Source organism: Oryx dammah, unplaced genomic scaffold (assembly GCF_014754425.2).
Source record: "Oryx dammah isolate SB20612 unplaced genomic scaffold, SCBI_Odam_1.1 HiC_scaffold_9, whole genome shotgun sequence".
In the NCBI taxonomy this organism is placed as follows: domain Eukaryota; kingdom Metazoa; phylum Chordata; class Mammalia; order Artiodactyla; family Bovidae; genus Oryx; species Oryx dammah.
In genome coordinates this window covers 1,297,950-1,315,193 of record NW_024070193.1, presented here as the reverse complement: position 1 = coordinate 1,315,193, position 17,244 = coordinate 1,297,950, and the positions used below count along the sequence as shown (strand labels likewise).

The 17,244-nt window shown below is 65.7% G+C and overlaps 2 protein-coding genes across 2 annotated transcripts; one reads left to right on the top strand and one right to left on the bottom strand.

The window, feature by feature from the left end:
• Nucleotides 1–4,927: 4,927 nt before the first annotated feature.
• On the bottom strand, nt 4,928–7,373 carry LOC120868060 (xylosyltransferase 1-like). The gene is made up of 3 exons (XM_040246650.1): nt 6,933–7,373; nt 6,543–6,832; nt 4,928–5,662 (listed from the first exon to the last, which is right to left on the bottom strand). Exons 1-3 carry the CDS (start codon nt 7,282–7,284, stop codon nt 5,546–5,548), a joined length of 759 nt encoding a protein of 252 aa, XP_040102584.1. The 5' UTR covers nt 7,285–7,373; the 3' UTR covers nt 4,928–5,545.
• A 2,085-nt stretch (nt 7,374–9,458) lies between these two features.
• Nucleotides 9,459–16,180, top strand: GATA2 (GATA binding protein 2). The gene is made up of 5 exons (XM_040246649.1): nt 9,459–9,729; nt 10,118–10,759; nt 12,082–12,227; nt 14,033–14,158; nt 14,534–16,180. Exons 1-5 carry the CDS (start codon nt 9,501–9,503, stop codon nt 14,831–14,833), a joined length of 1,443 nt encoding a protein of 480 aa, XP_040102583.1. The 5' UTR covers nt 9,459–9,500; the 3' UTR covers nt 14,834–16,180.
• The last annotated feature ends 1,064 nt before the right edge of the window (nt 16,181–17,244 follow it).

Below are 17,244 nucleotides of genomic sequence, written 5' to 3'. Positions count from 1 at the left end.
GTGTGTGTGTGTGTGCGTGTGTGTGTGCGTGTGTCCATGTCGGTGCGCGCGCACGCCTGGAAAGCACGGCCTTTGTGGGCGGTGCGGGGACCTCTGGAGGCGGGGCTCCAGTCTCTCTCGCCGCAGGTCCTGAGCGAGGGGGCTCTGGGGCCCCGGGCAGGCGAGCCCCGAGGCGGGCGGGGACCCCTGGGTGTTGCCGAACTCCTCGTTTGGTACCTGGCACACACCCCCTCTGGCTGGAGTGGGGCCGGCTGGTGTGTGCAGGGGGTGGGGGGGGCCACCACCGGCAGGCCCAGGGCCAGGCCCCTGCCCCCTCCCCAGGACACACAGAAGATACATGAGGCCGCACCCACCCTCGTGCAGACCTGTGCACAGAGTCACGCGTGGAGGCACGCATTGGAGCATGCGGACCCGAGGACCTGTGGCACACCCACGTCTGGATACCCACAGCCTGGCCTGGTGTCAGGCGACACCTCCTCCCGTGTGCACTCCTAGACGGCCTTGAGGAGGGCAGACACGTGGAACACCCCCCGCAACCACGCCTTCACCCGCAGGCTGGCACAACCGCTCCTTCTCGCACAAGTCTGCTCACGCTGGGGGACACGCATGCCCGCACGCTCACGCAGCACCCTTCCTCAGGCAGCTTCACCTGGACCACGCCCGCACTCGGCCTGAGCACACACACCCGCGCTTCCTCATCTCACACTTGTTCGACGTGCCCGCAGGTACGCCAACGCCCCTGCTCGTTCGGTGCCCACCCACTGGCACACCGCCCTGCTCATCTATACACGCCGGGCACACCCGGGGACACACACTTGGGTGCCTTCGGCAGGCAGGCCGGCCGGCGGCCCGCGCACCGGGCGCCCGAATGCCCCCCGCAGACGGCTATCTGCCTGCCCATCAACGCGCGGGTCTGCGGTGGTAAACGATGCATTCGATGGCGGGCGCATTTGTTGTGCGCGCTCTGAAAGGGCTCCGATAATCTGGAAGGCAGAGATAAGGAACACCATTTATTCCGCGGCACTTTGGAAACAATTCCCTAACCCTGTACAGCCCCATTCTCGGGCAGCCTCCGGGAGCCGGGCAGATAACGATTGGCTATTCATTATCTTCGCCGGGAACAAAGATTAGCCGGCCGAGATGAAAAATTACCCCCGGACAGCGGCGCAGCCCCGCGCGGACCCCCCTGCCCGCGCCTTGGGGCCCCGCCCGCCCGCCCGCGGGCTCCACGCTCACGCCCTCCCGGCGGCGGGCCTGGGCACTCGAGGATACTCGGACGTGCCGGAGGCGGTGGCCGGGGGACGGGGGGAGGCTGGCGGTCCGTCCCCGTCTGCCACCCCGCCCAGTCTATCTTTCACGTCCGCTCTCCCGCCTCCTTCCCCGAGGGGCCCTTTCTCCGCTCGCCCTCCCCGCCAAGGTGTAGGAGCCCCTGGGGTGCCCTTCTCTCCGTATCTCTCTCGTCTCTCTGACCGTGTCTCTTTCTCTGGTTAACACTTTCACTGCTTTCCTTCCCATCTCTCCAACCCTTTCTGCCACTTTTTTCTTTTCTTTCTGCTACTTTTTGGTTCTATCCCTGAGGCTCCCCCAACCCTCCACCAGGCCCTCTATTGCTGTTGCTTTTTACAGTCTGTCCTGGGGTCTCCCTGCCTGTCCCCTTTACGTGTCTCTCTGGACCTTTCTAGCACAGACTCTCTCTCCTTGTCTTTCCATCCACCCCAGGGAGGCTCCAGCCCCTCCAGGAAAGGAGATTGTAACTGGGGGGAGACAGGGAGCTCCCTCTCCCAGGGAGCAGGGCAGACTAGGAAAGGCACTGTAGACACAGCGCCTGCTGGGTTTGTGGGGTGCACTCCTGTGCCCCCCGTCCCCCCCAAGGAGGCCACCTCATTAGAGCAGTTATTCAGCATGGCGCTGGCTTTGGCAGATAAGCCTTATCAGCTCATCTCCCCCTCCCACAGACAGACAGCAAGTGCCCTCGCAAATGGCACCCTGGTTCCGCTGGCGGCCTGCCCTGCTGGTCAGGGAAGGTGCTCCGGCAGGCAATCTGGGAAGAGACACACATAGTGTCAGCCAGGGACACGCTCCTCCGCAGCCCGCAGACAGTCACCCTGGGAAGAGTCGCACGCGGCTCGCAGATAGACCCCTGCGCACGGAGGCCCGCAGCCCAGCTCACAGACACAGCGGGTCTGAGACGCCGCTGCTGCTGCCCCCGCTCCTGCGTGTGTCCTCAGGGACATGCAGCAACGTGTAGACAGGCACCTGGAAATACCCACTTCCTATCGCAAGGTCCACGGTCACCCTGGTCTCGCAGATACACAGGGGCACAGGTCCAATTCCAGAGCTACTCCCTCCCGAGAGCACTCGCGGGGTCGCACTCTGCGACAGCCACACACAATACACGAACTCGCAGGGACCCAGAGAACGGTACACAAAGAATCTGGGACCCTCAAGAGGAGGCAGTCAGGCCAACAGCCTCAGCTTTGCAGACTTCCCTTCCAGTGTGCTCACGAATGGCCACAGACACACGCGGGCACTCAGCCCAGAGGGCTCACACAGGCAGTACAGTCACCCCCAGCTTCCAAGAAAGCCCCCCACACAGCGGACGCCGCTGGTCTGGCAGCTGGGATGCACCTGGGCAAGCACTTCCCAGTCTTTTGGAGGCAAAGTACTTTGTCTTTGGGCCAAAAGCCCCCAAGGGCACTTTCACTCTCCCTGGGCACCTGGGACGGGACTCCAGCCACCGTGCTCAATCTCCTGGTAGGAACTTTGGAAGTTCAAGAACTGGCCTTCCTAGCTCCCAACCTCAGGAGCTTCTTGGGGTGAAGACTCCCCGCTCCTCCACCCAGCCTTCCAAGAACAGCTCTCTGCCCTCACCGCCCTCTCACTCCAGGTCTCTCCTCAGAAGGGCCAGACGGTGCCTCAAACTCCACTTCTGAAATCCCCTGGCTGCTCTGGAGTTGGGGTGGGCTGTAGGTGGGCCAGGGCGAGGGCTTTGTTACACCCAGGCTGATCAGCCTAGGAGTGAGGCAGTCGTGTGAATGCCAGATAGGCATCAAGGTACATTTGCGTGTGTACACGTAGGTGTGACCCAGACCTCCTGCCTGAGGATGTCCATCCACGCCGAGTGTGCTAATGTGTGTGCACGGATGTACATGTGGCCGTGTGAGTGGAGGTGGATTGGAGGAGGAGGAGCAGGCATCTGTGTGTGTGCGTGTGTTGAGTGCGTGTGCCCACGTCTTTGGAAGTCCTGGGGAAGAGTCTTGGAAGACAGACCGCCGGCCTTTCTGAGCACATCCCACCGTGAGCACCCCTGCCAGGGCGGGAGTGGGCTGGAGTGGAGGCAAGTAGGGAGAGGCGCCCTGAGTGCCCACCGCCCACCAGCCGCCAGTGGCTGGACCAGGGAGGCTGGGCGCGAGCCCCGCACCCTCCTGCCCCCCCCCCCCCCGCAGCGCACCCGCCTCCCCCACCCCAGCCAAAGTGATGTCGAAATAAAAGCAGACCGCGGCAGCGGGGGGCAGGGAGGGCCAGCGCCGCCCGGGCTCACCGCTCACGTCTCCTCCTGGCTGCCGTCGCCCCGTCATCCACCCCGCAAACAAAAGCCGCCCGCCGCACACCATGAGGCCGCTCTCCGCGCCGCTCGGGCCCTGCTGGTGACGCGGCCTGCCCGCGCGGCTCCCTGGGCACCCTGCTCCGCCCCGGACCCGGCCGCCCGGGGGCGCCGCCCACCGCATCTCGCTTGGTAAGTCGACCCTTCGCCTGGCCAGGGCCCTGCCAGCCCCCAGACTCGGCCCACCTGGCATCCTAGCCGAGCAGTCCGCCTGGCCTGGTGCCCCCAACATGTGGCCTTCGGGGCTCGCACTAAGAATCCGAGCGCCTGGAACCCCAGGTCATAGGGGCCAAAACCGGAGGGCGCATTTGAGGGAGTTGTGGCCAGCAGGCCCGACTCGGGCAGGAGCCTTCCCATTTCTCTGACGGAGCCGTAGGCCCCGGGTTCCCGGTTGCTCCGGGAGACGCAGAGAGCACCCTCCCGCCCCAGCCCCGGGGCCGGGCCCTTTGTGTTGGCTGCCCCCCACCTCCAGGCCGCGGCGGCGATGCGCCCGAGCCGGGCAGCAGATCGCGGGCTGCACCTGCCGGCTGGCCCCGTGCGCCGGCTTTGCGCGGCTTAACCCAGCGCGCTCTTGCGTGTGCCCCCGCGCGCCGCGCCCCGCGGCCCTTTATCTTGTGTGGCTGGGGTGCGGATGGGGAGAACCTGGGGTCTGGAAGTCTCCCCCCCTGCCCCATGCCGGAGTCGGAATCCTTTTAGTGGAATTTCAATAAGAATGGGCCCGCTGCCGGCTCAGGGATCTGCCTCCGGGGAGGCGGGAGGCGTAGACGGCAGGGGTCTGGGTTTGTCTACACCCAGGGCATTTAGAATCGTTCCGCAGAGGTCAGGCTTGAACTCCAGGTTGCCCCAACCGAGAGGGGAAAGGTCTGGCATTCAGGGCCCCCGGATGCTGCGGCCGCTCCTTTCCCGGAAAACACGGAAGGAAATTCGTTGTTTTGGAAAAAGCCAGGTCTCCAGGGGTCGGGGACATCTGGCTGTGAGCTCTGGTCTACGCAGGCTCTTCGCGCTGGGATTCGTTCATGAGTAGGCAGGATCCGAGAAGCAGGAAGGGCCAGCGGCGGCCCGGGCGTCTGGGGCGCGTTTCCCAGCCGGGTTGACAAATTGCAGACAAATTGCATCTAACGAAACGGATTTACCCGTTGTCCTACTGCTGGGCTGCAGGGCCGCCAGGCCTCCGAGCAAACCGTGTCCGTTCGCGGAGGAGGGGGAACCGCGCTCGAATGTCGGCAGGTCTCAGCAGGGCCCCGCGCAGTTGGGCTTGGAGGTGGCGGGTAGAACCTCCCAAGATCTCCCAGGAGCCTGGGCCCAGGGTGCAGACACATGAAGGACGTTGGGCCCTGGTCTTTATGATTCAAAAAGGCCCAGAACGTACAGGGAGTGGGAGAATCAGCAGGGAGGAGGGAGGAGGGAGGAGAGAGAGAGTCAGAGTTTAGGGGGCTGGGAGTGAACCTGAAAGAGCGGGGGCTCCTGGTCCCCGCACGGGGGTGCCCCTCTGGAGGGTGGCTGAGGCCCGATCTCAGGTCTTGCCTTAGAGACTTCTGAACCCCTCTGACCAGAGCAGTCCCCTACTTCTCCTCAGGACCCCTCAAGTCAAACTGCCAGAGTGGAGTTGGGGGGCTGCTGGGTGGCAAATTAAATATCCCTATGGAAGGCAGCTGCTAAGCAAATGGATTTCTTTAAACGCCCTGCACTGCTGGCCAATTCGTGCCCAAGGGAAAAGGTGAGAAGAATTCGGTTACAAAGAGAGGGCGAACTTACAGTCCCAGAGGGGAGCGAAGTCGAAACAAAGGGCGGGGAGGAGGCTTGCCCAGGATGAGGGAGCCCTGGGCAGCTGGGCGCGGGGCTGAGGCTCCGGATATCTGCACTCCCAGCTCCCTGCGAAAGCACCCAGGCACCTCCGAGCCACGCTCCACCGGAGAGTCTCCAGTCATTTGGAAAAGGTCATTAGAAAACTGTTTTCGTGGCTGCCCTTCCCCAGTCCTTTGTAAAATCTTGTTCCCATGTAAGGAAAGGGACAGCTTCAGTGAGACCAAAGGGCAGCGACCCGCATTCGCAACAATCCTTGCCAGTGAGACAAAAAAAAAAAAAAAAAGAGAGAAAGAAAAAACAAAAAAAGGAACATGTGCCTCCAAAGTGGGTGTCTGGAGACCCCCAAAGTCAAAGGCCCTACGTTGACATAAATCCGCTCTCTACAGCCCGGGATCCCCACCCCAGCCCAGCCCATCCTAGGAGCTGGGAGCGGCCCTCAGCCTCCCTGGAGGTTTGTTCCCTCAGCAGGGATCCGGTGGTCTCACTGCTCGGTGGGGGCGGCTCCTGGTTAGCACCCATTGGTCTGTCCAGCGGACACACTCACGGGGGACCCCCACCACTGGCCGGCTGGGGGCCGAGCTGCCTGGTGCCTGCCTCCCTCTCCCCGCGGGTTGGTTCCTGCGGGAGAAGGCAGCAGTCCCGGGTCCAACGCAGGGGCTCACTCACCGTGGAGGCCGCCGCCGAGCAGGCCGCCTGCCCGCCCGCCGTCTCTGGGAAGGCGACCCCACGTTCCCGGGAGACTGGGCAGGGTCCCTCTTTCCCTTTTTTCCTTTAGGCCGGGATTGCGGGAAGCGGAGCTGGTGCGGCTCTCTAGAGGCCCCCCGCTCGAGCATTGCTTAACTGCGCTGCTAAGCTCCTCTTCGCGGCGATTTTCTGAGCTGCCGAGCGGCGTAATTAAATCCCCCCGTTCGGGCTTCGAGCTGCGCCGGGCCGGCGGGCAGCGCGAGTCTGCGGCTCGAGCAGCGACCCACCGGGCAGGTCACTTCATCCCTGCGGCGGCCGGGACGCTGCCCCGGAGGGGCTTCAGGCTGCCCCGGAGGAGCTTGCAGCCGAGCTCGCGGTTATGAAACTGCAGACCCACCCAGCCCCGGAGATCATTTGAACCGCGCTTTGGGGGGAAAAAGGCGATTACCTGCTCTCCTGAAGGCTCGGAGCGACCGTCTCCGCGCGAGCCGACGCCGGGATCGCGGCCGGCGGTAAGCTTCCGCTCGGCTCCGGCGTTCACCGCCTCGCGGCCGGCCTGCGAGTCCGGGGCCTCCCGCGCTCGGTCCCCGAGTTTGAACTCCATGGGGCGGCCTTCCGGACACCGGGGATTGTCCCCGGTGCCGCGTTGTCTTTGAGAAGCCCCGGCTGGGCTCTGAGGCGGCAAGACAGGCTGGAGGCTTCGCTGCGATCGCGTTTTACGCGTTGATGAGTCGTAAGCTACAGGCAGGGAGGAGAAACAGACGTACGGAGAGACCAGGTCCGGGCCAGGCCGCGCGCGTTTCGGGCGCGCGAGCCGGGAGGCGCCGAGGCCACTCACCTGCCCGGGCCGGCAGCCGAGGCTCGGCGCTCAGGGCCTCGAGCTCTCGCTCCCGGCCCCGGTGCGCCTTACCGGCGAGCGCCGGCCTCCTCTCCCGCGGAGCGGAGTTCCGAGAAGCCAGGGCCCCGCGCGCCCCGGAGCGGGAGGCGCGGCGGCGGCCAGGGCAGACGGGTCCCCAAGGGCCAGAGACGCTCGGGTTCCCTCGGCCCAGGCCTCTGCACCCCTGTCCCCCCCGCCCCCGCTCCTTTACCTGCGCCAGGGCCTCGGGCAGAAAGGGCCGGCGGGACGCCGAGGCAGGGGGAGGCCCCCGTGGCGCTGCCAGAGCTGGCCTTGGAGGGGGTGACGGGGGCATGCCGGCGGAGCCCGGCCTGGCCTGGTGCCCCCCGAGCCGAGGGGACCGAGGGCTTTCCTCCCTCCTCAGATTATTAAAAAGTTCATTTCCTGGCGAATCGGGTGACGTCAGGGGCCCGGCGTCGCGGTGGCGGGGCTGCCCGGCCGGAGAAGCCGCCTCCAGTTACCCAATTACCGACTGTCAATCCCGCCGCCCCTCCCCCCCGCCTCCCGGGGGTGGCCGGGACCCCGGCCCTCCCTCCTGCCGCGGGCCCACCTAGCATCCCTCTGGGCTTCTACCCCCGAGGGCCGTGGGCCCAGCGAGGGGAGAGGGGCTGGAGGACGTCGGTGACTCCCCGTTACCCCCGCACCTGTTCCAGGCCCCCTCCCCAATTTCCTTTTCCCGACCCACTCCCGGGGCGCCTCGGTCTCCGGTCTGTACAATGGGAGGGAGCAGAGCGGCGCGCGGGGCCGGGTTCGCCCGCGGCTGCATCCCCGGCCTGGACGTTTGTGGAGAGCAGTTCCAGGCGGCTGAGGCCAGTTCTCAGACCACCGTCTCCTTCTACCCAGGGGCCGCCTTAGGGACCCCCCCACCCCACCCCCCAGGAAGAAAATGCCTCCTCCCGCCCCGAGGCGTCTCCTTCGAGCCGGCGCCGGCGCCAGTCCGGGTCTGCACGGCCTCGCCCCAGGCAGTTCGGCCCTTCGGTCTGCGAAGGCCACGCCCGGGAAGGGGGCGCCCCCTCCCCCTCCCCGGAGCCCCAGACAGGCCACCTCCACCGGGTCCAGCGGTCCTAAGCGCCCGAGACTCAGGTGCCCACGGGGGCCCTGGAGTTCCTGCCCCTCGCTGCTCCTGACCCGCAGCTGTCCTCCGACCCCCTGGCCCCGGTCTGGCCAGAGCCCCCATTGGGGGCCGGAACGGCCTGGGGAGGTAGGTGGACCACCGTGGCCACGCTCAGTGGTAAAGGAGCGGGGTCCGAGAGAGTGGACGGACTGGGGTCCCCTGGAAAGGACACCGAACGCCCAGAGGGTGCGCGGCCCAGGCTCCTGGGGAGGGGGCCCGGTTGGAGGTTAGTTACTGGGAGCAGGGCCCGGAGGGTAGGGGGACCACGCGGGCCCTGAGAAAGGGGCGCAGCAGCCCGCCGCGGGGCGCGGGTCCTGGGGCGGGGGGCGTCAGCAGCAGGGGCCGCCGGGAGGGGGCGGCCGGGCGCGGGGGGCGGCCCGCGGGCGCGTCCGGAGTCCGTGGCCCGGGAGCCGCGGGCCGGCCAATGGGGGGCGGAGGCTGGGCGGCGCGCGGCGCTGATTGGCTGGCGCGCGCTTCTTAGGCGCGCGCGGCCCCCGCTTCATGTCTGTGCCGGAGCCGCGAGCTGGCGCCAGCGCGCCCGGACGATGCGGAGCGGCCGGAGCCGGGCGGGCCCGAGGCCGAGGCGCGCGCTGCCCCCCGCTTGCACCCCGTGAGCCCCTTCGGCCCGCCGGACGCGCCGTCCCCGAGCCCGCTCCGCCCGCGCCGAGGCCGCGCCCCTCCCGCGCCGCTGCGTCTGTAAGTTCGGGCTTCGAGAGCGGGCGGGGGTTCCTGGGGCGTGCCGGGCTCCGAGAGGTCCCTGCGGGGGCCGGGCCGCGGGTGGCCGCTGTGCGGAACCTCGGTGAGAAGTTCAGCTTGTGTCGCCGGGGAGCGCTCGTGGGGCTGGCGGTTGGCCCGTGGGGCTCCGTGCGTGTGTGTGTGTGTGTGTGTCTGGGGGGTCGAGATCAGCGCCAAGAGTAGTTTTGAGTGTCGCCAGCATCGTGCGCCCCGCGGGGGCCCCCCCGGGCGCCGGGCTTTAACTTTTTACAGTGTTTATGCACAGGGATGGTGCGGGGTGGCATGGTGCGGGGCGAGATGGGGGGTGACTAAAGTGCGGCTCTCTACGTGCGTTGGGGTCACTGGTGCCGAGGTTTTGTCCCTGCGTGTGACCCCGTGCGCAGAAGTGTGTGGCTCTGGGTACCCGAGTCACCGTGTGAGCGTGCGTGGCTGAGCCGGCTCCCCGCGCCCCTCCTTTCGTTTTGAGCTCTGGGCTTTCCTCCCACCCGGGACTGGTCCGCGGCTGAGCTCGGCTCGGGCGCAGCGGCGCGCGGGACGTCTCACGGCGGGGCTTGGGGGTGTCCGGCCGCGGCGGCGCCCCTCACGGCCCCCCTCACGCCCCCTCCGTCGTGCAGGCGCGCCGCTACCGCCTCCGCGCAGACCCCGCGCCTCCGCCGCCAGCCATGGAGGTGGCTCCCGAGCAGCCGCGCTGGATGGCGCACCCCGCCGTGCTGAACGCGCAGCACCCCGACTCGCACCACCCGGGCCTGCCGCACAACTACATGGAGCCGGCGCAGCTGCTGCCGCCCGACGAGGTGGACGTCTTCTTCAACCACCTCGACTCGCAGGGCAACCCCTACTACGCCAACCCGGCCCACGCGCGCGCGCGCGTCTCCTACAGCCCGGCGCACGGTGAGCCCCGGGCCCGAGGGTGACCAGGAGCCCGGACGCCGAGCGCCCGGCGCGGGACGCGGGGAGGCCTGCTGCCTGCTTCCCGGATGTGGGGTCCGCAGCAATCGCGGCCGCTGAGAAATCGGGGCGGGAAAGGAGGGGGCAGCGGCCTCTTGGGGAGACTCCGGGGCCCCTGGCGATTCTGCCTGTTCCCAGCCGGCCTGCGGGGGGAGGGGCCCCTCCAGCCTCCTCCAGGGTCTCCTTCTGTGCCGCTCGTCCTTCAGGGACTGACGTGCCTGGTGAAATGCCGACTGGGGTATTATGTTTCCGGTTGTCTCTGGGGAAAGGTCGCGGTTGAGGGGCGTCCTGGCTCCCCCCCGGCGCACCCTGACGCTCCCTCCCCCCGCAGCCCGCCTGACCGGAGGCCAAATGTGCCGGCCGCACTTGCTGCACAGCCCGGGGCTGCCCTGGCTGGACGGGGGCAAGGCAGCCCTCTCCGCGGCCGCCGCGCACCACCACAACCCCTGGACCGTGAGCCCCTTCTCCAAGACACCCCTGCACCCCTCGGCCGCCGGAGGCCCTGGGGGGCCCCTGTCTGTGTACCCGGGGGCCGGGGCTGGGGGCGGGGGCGGTGGTGGCTCGGTGGCCTCCCTGACCCCCACCGCAGCCCACTCGGGCACCCACCTCTTCGGCTTCCCGCCCACGCCCCCCAAGGAAGTGTCTCCGGACCCCAGCACCACCGGGGCCGCCTCGCCAGCCTCCTCCTCGGCAGGGGGGAGCGCCGCCCCCCGGGGGGACGACAAGGATGGCATCAAGTACCAGGTGCCGCTGGGCGAGAGCATGAAGATGGAAGGCGGCAGCCCCCTGCGTCCGAGCCTGGCCACCATGGGCACCCAGCCTGCCACTCACCACCCCATCCCCACCTACCCCTCCTATGTGCCAGCCGCCGCCCACGACTACAGCAGTGGGCTCTTCCACCCCGGAGGCTTCCTGGGTGGCCCGGCCTCCAGCTTCACCCCGAAGCAGAGGAGCAAGGCCCGCTCCTGCTCAGGTGAGGCAAGGGCCCAGCGCCTCCCTGGAGTGGGGAGGGCTTGCGCTTTGGTGGGAGGGGGCTGAGACCCAGGCGAGGGGGCGGCCCGGGTCTCTCCGATCTGGGGGTGGCTGGTGTCCATGCCTGATGGCCCCCAACCTATCTTTGAGTCCCCAGAACTGGGGAGAAGGCGCCCGCAGACCTTCTTAGGTGCTCCTGGCGGCCCCAGAGTTTGCTTCCTGTTCCCATTCCTTACCCTCCCCTCCAAGGTGGGCCACTGCCCACCTGGGGGTCCCCCATCCCTTCCCTGAGTCTGAAGCAAACATTTTCACGCCGGGTGTAGGCAGCGCGGCGTGGCGGCTCGGATGCGCGTGTCCGTGAGCGTCAGTGCAGCGCTGGGGGCCCTCTGCCCTCCTCGGGGCTCCAGACCCTTAAGGAATCTAGATCTGCGACTCAGTCAGGGATCTCTTGGCCCCGAGGCCGAATTCCCGGGACAGGCACTCCCTGCCCCCTGGCGTGTCCTTCCCTCTCCCTCCCTGCTGCCTCTGCCTGGCCTAGGGGACTGGCTGGAGACGGCCGGCCAGCCAGCCGGGGAGCAGACGCCGGGGAGCAGACGCCGAGGCTGCTGTGGGGCTCCCGCCGTCCTCACCTCCTTCCCTTCAAGATCACTTTTAGAACGTTCGTTCCAGAGTCCAGAAGCCACACGTTCCTGCCCGTGTGGGCTGCCGATTTAAAGGACGTGGGGAGAAACGTGCAGGGTCAGCTCACACTGAGGCCGCCGCCCGTGTCCACTTGGGACCTATGTTGGGGAGCCCTGTCCAACCAGCTTGCTGGCCTTTTAAGTAGTTCTTTCTCTCAAATTGGTTTCCAGATGGTCTTTTCACAACAAAACAAAATAGCACCACCAGGAGCCACCCGGCAAGGCCACTCAGCCTAAAAACGAAAGGGCTGATTATTTACTTCGTTTGAAACAGCAGCAACTTCCATCCCACTCCAGGGCCTCGGCGGAAGGCAAGGGAGGCTGGGGAGAGAGACGGAAGTGACCGAGGACGGGGACGGAGAGCAGAATCTGAGGGCCTGGGACAGGGACCCAGGAGAGGCAGACGCAGCTGGGGAGAGAGAAGAGGACGGGGTAGGGAGGAGAGGGACTCGAGGCGGCCCAGCCTCCGGCCCGGGCTGGAGCTGGTGCCCTGAGCAGAACCCCGGGGCCCGCTGCCCTCCCCGCCGTAAGCTGCCCTCTGAATCCCACCTCCTGGTCCCTCTCCAGCCCGGCTGGAACTAAGAGTCCGCCGGCCCCTGCAGCAGCCTGGCCCGCGTGACCCTGTGTCCCCGTCCCCTTGCAGAAGGCCGGGAGTGCGTCAACTGCGGGGCCACGGCCACCCCTCTGTGGCGGCGGGACGGCACCGGGCACTACCTGTGCAACGCCTGCGGCCTCTACCACAAGATGAACGGGCAGAACCGGCCGCTCATCAAGCCCAAGCGGAGGCTGGTAGGAGCAGCGGGGGGTCTGGGGGTGGGAGAGCACCGGGGGCCGCAGCGTGGACCTGGGCCGAGCCCGCAGTTCATTACACACAAAAAACAAGGCTCCAAATGCAGCTGCTGGCAATCTTTTATCAGGAGAAGCACTTGCTTGGCAGTTGGGGCAGCCCGACTTTTCAGGCTAGATTCTTTCCAGGCCAGCTTTCCCCTGGGCAGCCCGCCTGGTACCTTCAGGGATTCCCCCCCAACACCACCACCAGAGCAGAGCATCCAGGGGCCCAGGTCCCGTCCCCTGGCCTCTGTTAAACTTTTAAAAATAGGGCCGTGAAGTCCTGTTCCCTGTAGCCCGGGGCTGCTCTCCCTGGCTTCCCAACACACAGTCTCCGCGTGCTTATTTAAATAAAACACACACACCAACCACCAAAAAAAACCCCTGCCCTTTATTATTTTTCCATGGAGTCACCTATACTGTGTATTTTCATTTGAGTGATTTTAAAAAAATGCCCTTTCGGATCTCCTGCCGGAGTTTCCTATCCGGACATCTGCAGCCCAAAGATAAGGAAACTTCGCGTATCTGTTTCCGGACTCCGAGAGTTTTCAGTCTCTCTCCTCGGCTCAGTCCTGCCTCTCGCTGGGCTGTTTTGAAATTTCTAATACCCTCCACTCTGCAAATAATGCGTAAAATGCTAAGAATAATAAATATATTTTTTCAGGGCGAAGTGATTTACGAGGGAGGCTTAAATCGCTTGCCGATTCGGGGGCCCCTGGTTTTTTTTCCTGGAGCAAGGGCGGGGTGAGGGCCCGGGCGGGCGGAGGATGCGAGGCCAGCCCCTGAGTCAGAATTCCAGCTCCGGCTGCTTACTCACCCCTCACCCCTCCCCGCCCGGGGCTGTAGGCTGGCCCCTCTGGACCAGGCTGGGGCCTGGGGTCACGCCTGCCCCTGCTGGCCTGGGTTCCCTGCCCCCAGCCCGCCCGCCGCCGTTCCCTGGGACGTGCTGCTGCTGTGGGGCTGGAGAGGGTGTCTGCTTTCTGGGGTGAAACTCCTCTCACCCCGCCTCTGGGGCGCCTGCCGCTGCCTTCTCCTCCAGGAGTCCGGGGCTCCGGGTTAGTCCTGTACTCCCCAAAGGGCTGGGGGCAGTCAGGGCCCTGGGGACTGGGGGACAGGGCCCTGGACAGGTAGGTCAGCGTTGTCCAGTAACTTCTGACCGATGGATGCCTTCTGGGCATGCACCATCCATCGTGGTCGCCTCTAGCTGTGCTGTGATTAGGGAATCCCCTCAAATGTGGCCGCTGTGACTGAAGAAACTATTTCTAACTTGCTTAAACTGTAGTTCAATTGTATTTAAATGGTCAGTGGCTACTGCGCTGGGCGGTGTGCAGCCTGACTGCTGAGCATTTCCCCTCCCTGCCCTGGGCAGCTGCAGGGCCCTGTCCTCTGGCCCTGGGGCTTTGGATGTGCCCAGGACTGTGTATTTTGTGGGAATTGCAGCTCCAGCTTGAGGCGCCCAAGGGGCGGGCCAGCTGTCTAGACCGGCTCCTTCTCCGAGCCTCGGCTCCCTTGTGTGGCATTCCCGTCCGGGGGCCGGGGTCGGGGGTGGCTGGGGGAGGCGGCTGCTTTTCCCTTGCAGCTCTTGCAGCCCCTTTGGTTCTGAGAGCACTTTAGTCTGACGGTTTAGGTTTCCGATTCTGAGATGCAGAGGCTTCTGGGCTCAGTGGGTGGGGGAAGGGAGCAGGGGTGGCGTGAGGGTCTGGAGGGAGGTCGCGGGGGGCCGTGGGAGTCCAGCTTGCCGACTCTGCCCTGCCCCGCCCCCCCAGTCGGCCGCCAGGAGAGCAGGCACCTGTTGCGCAAATTGTCAGACGACGACCACCACCTTATGGCGCCGGAACGCCAATGGGGACCCGGTGTGCAATGCCTGCGGCCTCTACTACAAGCTGCACAATGTGAGTCAGCCGCCAGCCCTGCCCCTCCCTGGAGACCCCGCGCTTTGTGCTGCGGGGAGTGGCCTGAGCCGCCATCCCCAGCGTGGCTTGGCTTGGGGAGCGAGTGCCAGAAGGGCTTCCCACGACGGGGGCAGCTTGCTGGAGGGCAGCCCCCATGGTTGGGCATCTCTGCTCAGAAGCAGAGCCTGCCGTGGGTGGGCTTCTGCAGGGTCGGTGGGCGGGGGCAGTGCCCTGCCGGCGCCTTTCTTGGCAGAGTGGGTGGGGAGGCCCTGGAAGTCGATGGGCCTTGGGGATGGGCCCCCCCTGGCCAGGCTGGGGGTGTGGTCTGGCCAGGAGGGGAGCTCCAGCCTCTGAAAGCTCTGCGTGGCCCCCCAGGTGAACAGGCCGCTGACCATGAAGAAGGAAGGCATCCAGACCCGGAACCGGAAGATGTCCAGCAAGTCCAAGAAGAGCAAGAAGGGTTCCGAGTGCTTCGAGGAGCTGTCTAGGTGTGTGCAGGACAAGGCCTCCCCCTTCAGCGCCGCCGCCCTGGCGGGGCACATGGCGCCTGTCGGCCACCTGCCACCCTTCAGCCACTCCGGACACATCCTGCCCACCCCGACGCCCATCCACCCCTCCTCCAGCCTCTCCTTCGGCCACCCCCACCCGTCCAGCATGGTGACCGCCATGGGCTAGGGACCACCCCACAGACTGACGGACGGACGCCGGGGACGGCGCTCCCAGGGCGCGGGGGACCCAGTGCCCAGCTGGCCGGCCCACCCCGAGACCGCGGCCCCTGCCCGCCCAGCTGGACACGCGTGGCCTCACCTGTGGGCGCCCTGGCCACCACTGTGAAGCAGCTCCCAGGCAGGCCTGGCCACACCCAGGCGGGGGTTCCACCGAGGACTCTAACCGTGAAGGACAACTCTGAAGAGACGCGAATGGGCGAGGGGCCCTTGGGGGCCGCGGAGGAGGCAGGGGAGCAGGCGGAAGAGTTGATTTGGCTCAGGTTTCTCACGAGGACGGGGAGACTTGGTTCTTGGGGCCAAGCACCACGTGGCCAGCCTGCCTGCCTGGCTCTGGGGGGACCTGGGCCCCCTCTGCAAGCGCCGAACCCAGCTGGGCTGAACCTCTCCAGGGGGGCCTCGCAGGCCCCGGAGGGCAGAGACGATCGGGGCGGCCCTGTGCAGATTCCCAGGCCAGGGCTGGGTTACAGGAAGGAAGCGCTTTCTTGAGAGGGGAAGCGTCTCCCACATCGCTCTCTGGTCCTGAGGCTGGAGCCAGCCTGACCCGAGCGCCCTCCTCGGCCCCGAGCCGCTGCCGCCGCCTCGGCCAGGGACACCCTGTACATACTCCTTTTTCTGCTAGCCCCTGAACCCCCCTCTTCTCCGACACCGACGCGAAAGAAAAACATATAAAAACAAAAGGAGAAAGACTGCATAAGCTTAACTCGCTGATGAGTTGTTTTATTTTTAAACTCTTTGGGTCCAGTCAATTGTACGTGGCCACAGGAGCCCTTGCTGTGGAAAAAAGGAAAACCTACAAACCACGGCTGTGGCTGGAGAGACTCAGATGGCACCGTCCTCGGATGGGGGCCGGGGGCCGGGGTGGCTCCAGGCTTCGGGGGGCTGGCGCAGCAGGTGGGGCTGCCAGGCTCCCGCCGCGCTGTGCTGTGGGTGTCTGGACCCTTCCCAAGGTACAGCTGTACATAACCGCGTCCGGGCGGAGCGTCTGTGCGGCCGCGGCGGGCGCGGTGGCTGGCCGGGGCCGGCCCAGGAAGAGGACTGCGCTGAGGTAGGCCAAGTGCAATAGGGGGCACCACAGCCGGAAGTAACTTATTTTGTACTAGTATCCGCATAAGAAGAAGAATCGGCAGTATTTTCTGGTTTTATGTTTTATTTGGCTCGTTTTATTTTGGATTAGTGAACTAAGTTATTGTTAATTATGTACAACGTTTATATATTGTCTGTAAAAATTGTATGCTCTTCCTATTCCTTCAAAGTGAATACTGTTAAGAATAATAAAATACTTTTTGTGAATGCCTCTGGCCTGCCTCATGGGCTCACGGGGCTCCTGAGTCCCGCCTGGGTGTGGGGATTAAGAGCGAACTGGTCCTACAGCCCTGGGGTTCAGACGGAAGGGCTCCTGGGGCCCTGTGCCTCCCCTGAACTGTGCCAGCTGAACTTCCTCACTGCCTGGTGGGGGTCCTGGGGTCTCAGTGGGTGCAGGGGAGGCTCAGGGAGGCTGTGGGCTCTGCACCCTCTAGCCGCGTGCTGGCCCTTTTCCTAAGGGCTCAGCAGGGCTCAGGGAGAGCCCAGGGGGACGCGTCCCCCTGCCATCCTCGAGCTGTGTCTGAGCTGCCTGCTCACCAGTGTCCGTGTCCACTGGCAAACGTGATCACCGGCGTCTCTGACCGCTGATGTCACTGAGTGCTGTTCTCTAATCAATGATTCTGGTTACTTACTGGGGACAGTCATCATGACCGACATTCCTGATCAATGACACATCTGATCACCAGAGCCTGTGACTAGACGTCCGCCTCCTAGCAGCCGATCGCCAGCTCGTGATCACCAGGGTTTCCTCCAGGCCTCTGCTCGGGGCTGTGTCCCGTCGCTGACTGCTCACCAATGTTTCCAGCGGCAGGCCCTGCTCACCAGTCACGGCTCCTAACCACCTCACCACCCAGGCTGCACCCTCTCCAGCAGTGTCTGCACCCGGGCTGCCTGGCTGCCGACGCCCCTGCTCCCGACCACCACCGTGTCCTGTCACTACTGTCCCAGGTCACGCAGAGGACGGCCACCGGGGTCACCGGTCAGGACTGTCCTAGTCAGGGGCGGGTCTGGCTGCTCATGCGTGCCCAGCGTCTGCAGGCCGACGCCACCCCAGCACCAGCGGCTCTCAGCAATGCCCTCGGTCCCTTGTCTCCAGTGGCCTCAGGACCACTGCCCCTGGTCGCGGAGGGGCCTCTTTGCCATCGAATCTTCCGACTGCCCAGTGAGAGTCACGCGTTCAACACGGGTGACTGCCGAACCTTCCCTTCCAAGTCCCCGGTGACCAGTGTCCCTCATTCCCGGGTCAGCAGCAGCAGCAGCAGCGCCCGCCAGCCT

Excerpts from the sequence above, each read along its gene's own strand:
- LOC120868060 (XM_040246650.1), bottom strand. The coding sequence starts at position 7,284 with ATGCCCCCGTCACCCCCTCCAAGGCCAGCTCTGGCAGCGCCACGGGGG. Across the intron at positions 6,833-6,932 it reads TCGGCTGCCGGCCCGGGCAG|CTTACGACTCATCAACGCGT; the intron begins GTGAGTGGCCTC and ends CCCTGCCTGTAG. Across the intron at positions 5,663-6,542 it reads CCGAGCCTTCAGGAGAGCAG|GATTGTTGCGAATGCGGGTC; the intron begins GTAATCGCCTTT and ends CTCACTGGCAAG.
- GATA2 (XM_040246649.1), top strand. The coding sequence starts at position 9,501 with ATGGAGGTGGCTCCCGAGCAGCCGCGCTGGATGGCGCACCCCGCCGTG. Across the intron at positions 10,760-12,081 it reads CAAGGCCCGCTCCTGCTCAG|AAGGCCGGGAGTGCGTCAAC; the intron begins GTGAGGCAAGGG and ends GTCCCCTTGCAG. Across the intron at positions 12,228-14,032 it reads TCAAGCCCAAGCGGAGGCTG|TCGGCCGCCAGGAGAGCAGG; the intron begins GTAGGAGCAGCG and ends CCGCCCCCCCAG.